General features: G+C 44.8%; 1 protein-coding gene across 1 annotated transcript in view; it reads left to right on the forward strand.

Annotated features, from left to right (window-relative positions):
• LOC143040859 (uncharacterized) overlaps positions 1-227 on the forward strand; it is a 20,853-nt gene extending 20,626 nt beyond the window's left edge. The window contains exon 4 of the mRNA XM_076212300.1: positions 164-227. Coding sequence (XP_076068415.1) covers positions 164-227 — 64 coding nt within the window. The remainder of the gene's footprint in view (positions 1-163) is intronic.
• The last annotated feature ends 396 nt before the right edge of the window (positions 228-623 follow it).

Raw genomic sequence — 623 nt, forward strand, 5'->3', positions numbered from 1 at the left:
TTCGTCTTTTACTTTTCCTGTTTTTCTTCCTGTTCTTTCCCTTCTTGGGTGCGCTGGTAGCGTAATCTGAAGCGTCCTGGTCTAGCATTCGCCTAGTTGTGTGTTCGAATCCCGCACTCCTTTCCGATTCCCAGTAGTGACCGTTAATTACCTGCCCCGACAGTCCGAATACAAAAGAGGGCAAAGACGACGCTTCGGCTGCAGCTACTCAGCGCCTCCTGGTGTAAGCTTCTTACCACTTTCACTTTTCTTCTTCTTCTTCTTCTTCTTCTTCTTCTCCTTCTTCTTCTTCTTCTTCTTCTTCTTCTTCTTCTTCTTCTTCTTACTTCTTCTTCTTCTTCTTCTTTTCTTCTTCTTCGCGTAATTCTTTTTCTTCTTCTTACTTCTTCTTCTTCTTCTTACTTCTTCTTCTTCTTAGCGTTCTTCTTCTTCGCGTTCTTCTTCTTTTTCTTCTTCTCGTTCTTCTTCTTCGCGTTCTTCTTCTTCTTCTTCTTTCTCCTCCTACCTACTCCTCCCCTCCTCCGTTGAATTCCATTGAACACACACACACGTTCGGCTCACCTAATCATCCCATCAGAGCCACGTGTCCACCGGTATGACCCTCCATATCCGAGTCATCTCCG

The sequence above is a fragment of the Oratosquilla oratoria genome, chromosome 29 (assembly GCF_046742065.1).
Source record: "Oratosquilla oratoria isolate Oo_2021 chromosome 29, ASM4674206v1, whole genome shotgun sequence".
Classification (NCBI taxonomy): domain Eukaryota; kingdom Metazoa; phylum Arthropoda; class Malacostraca; order Stomatopoda; family Squillidae; genus Oratosquilla; species Oratosquilla oratoria.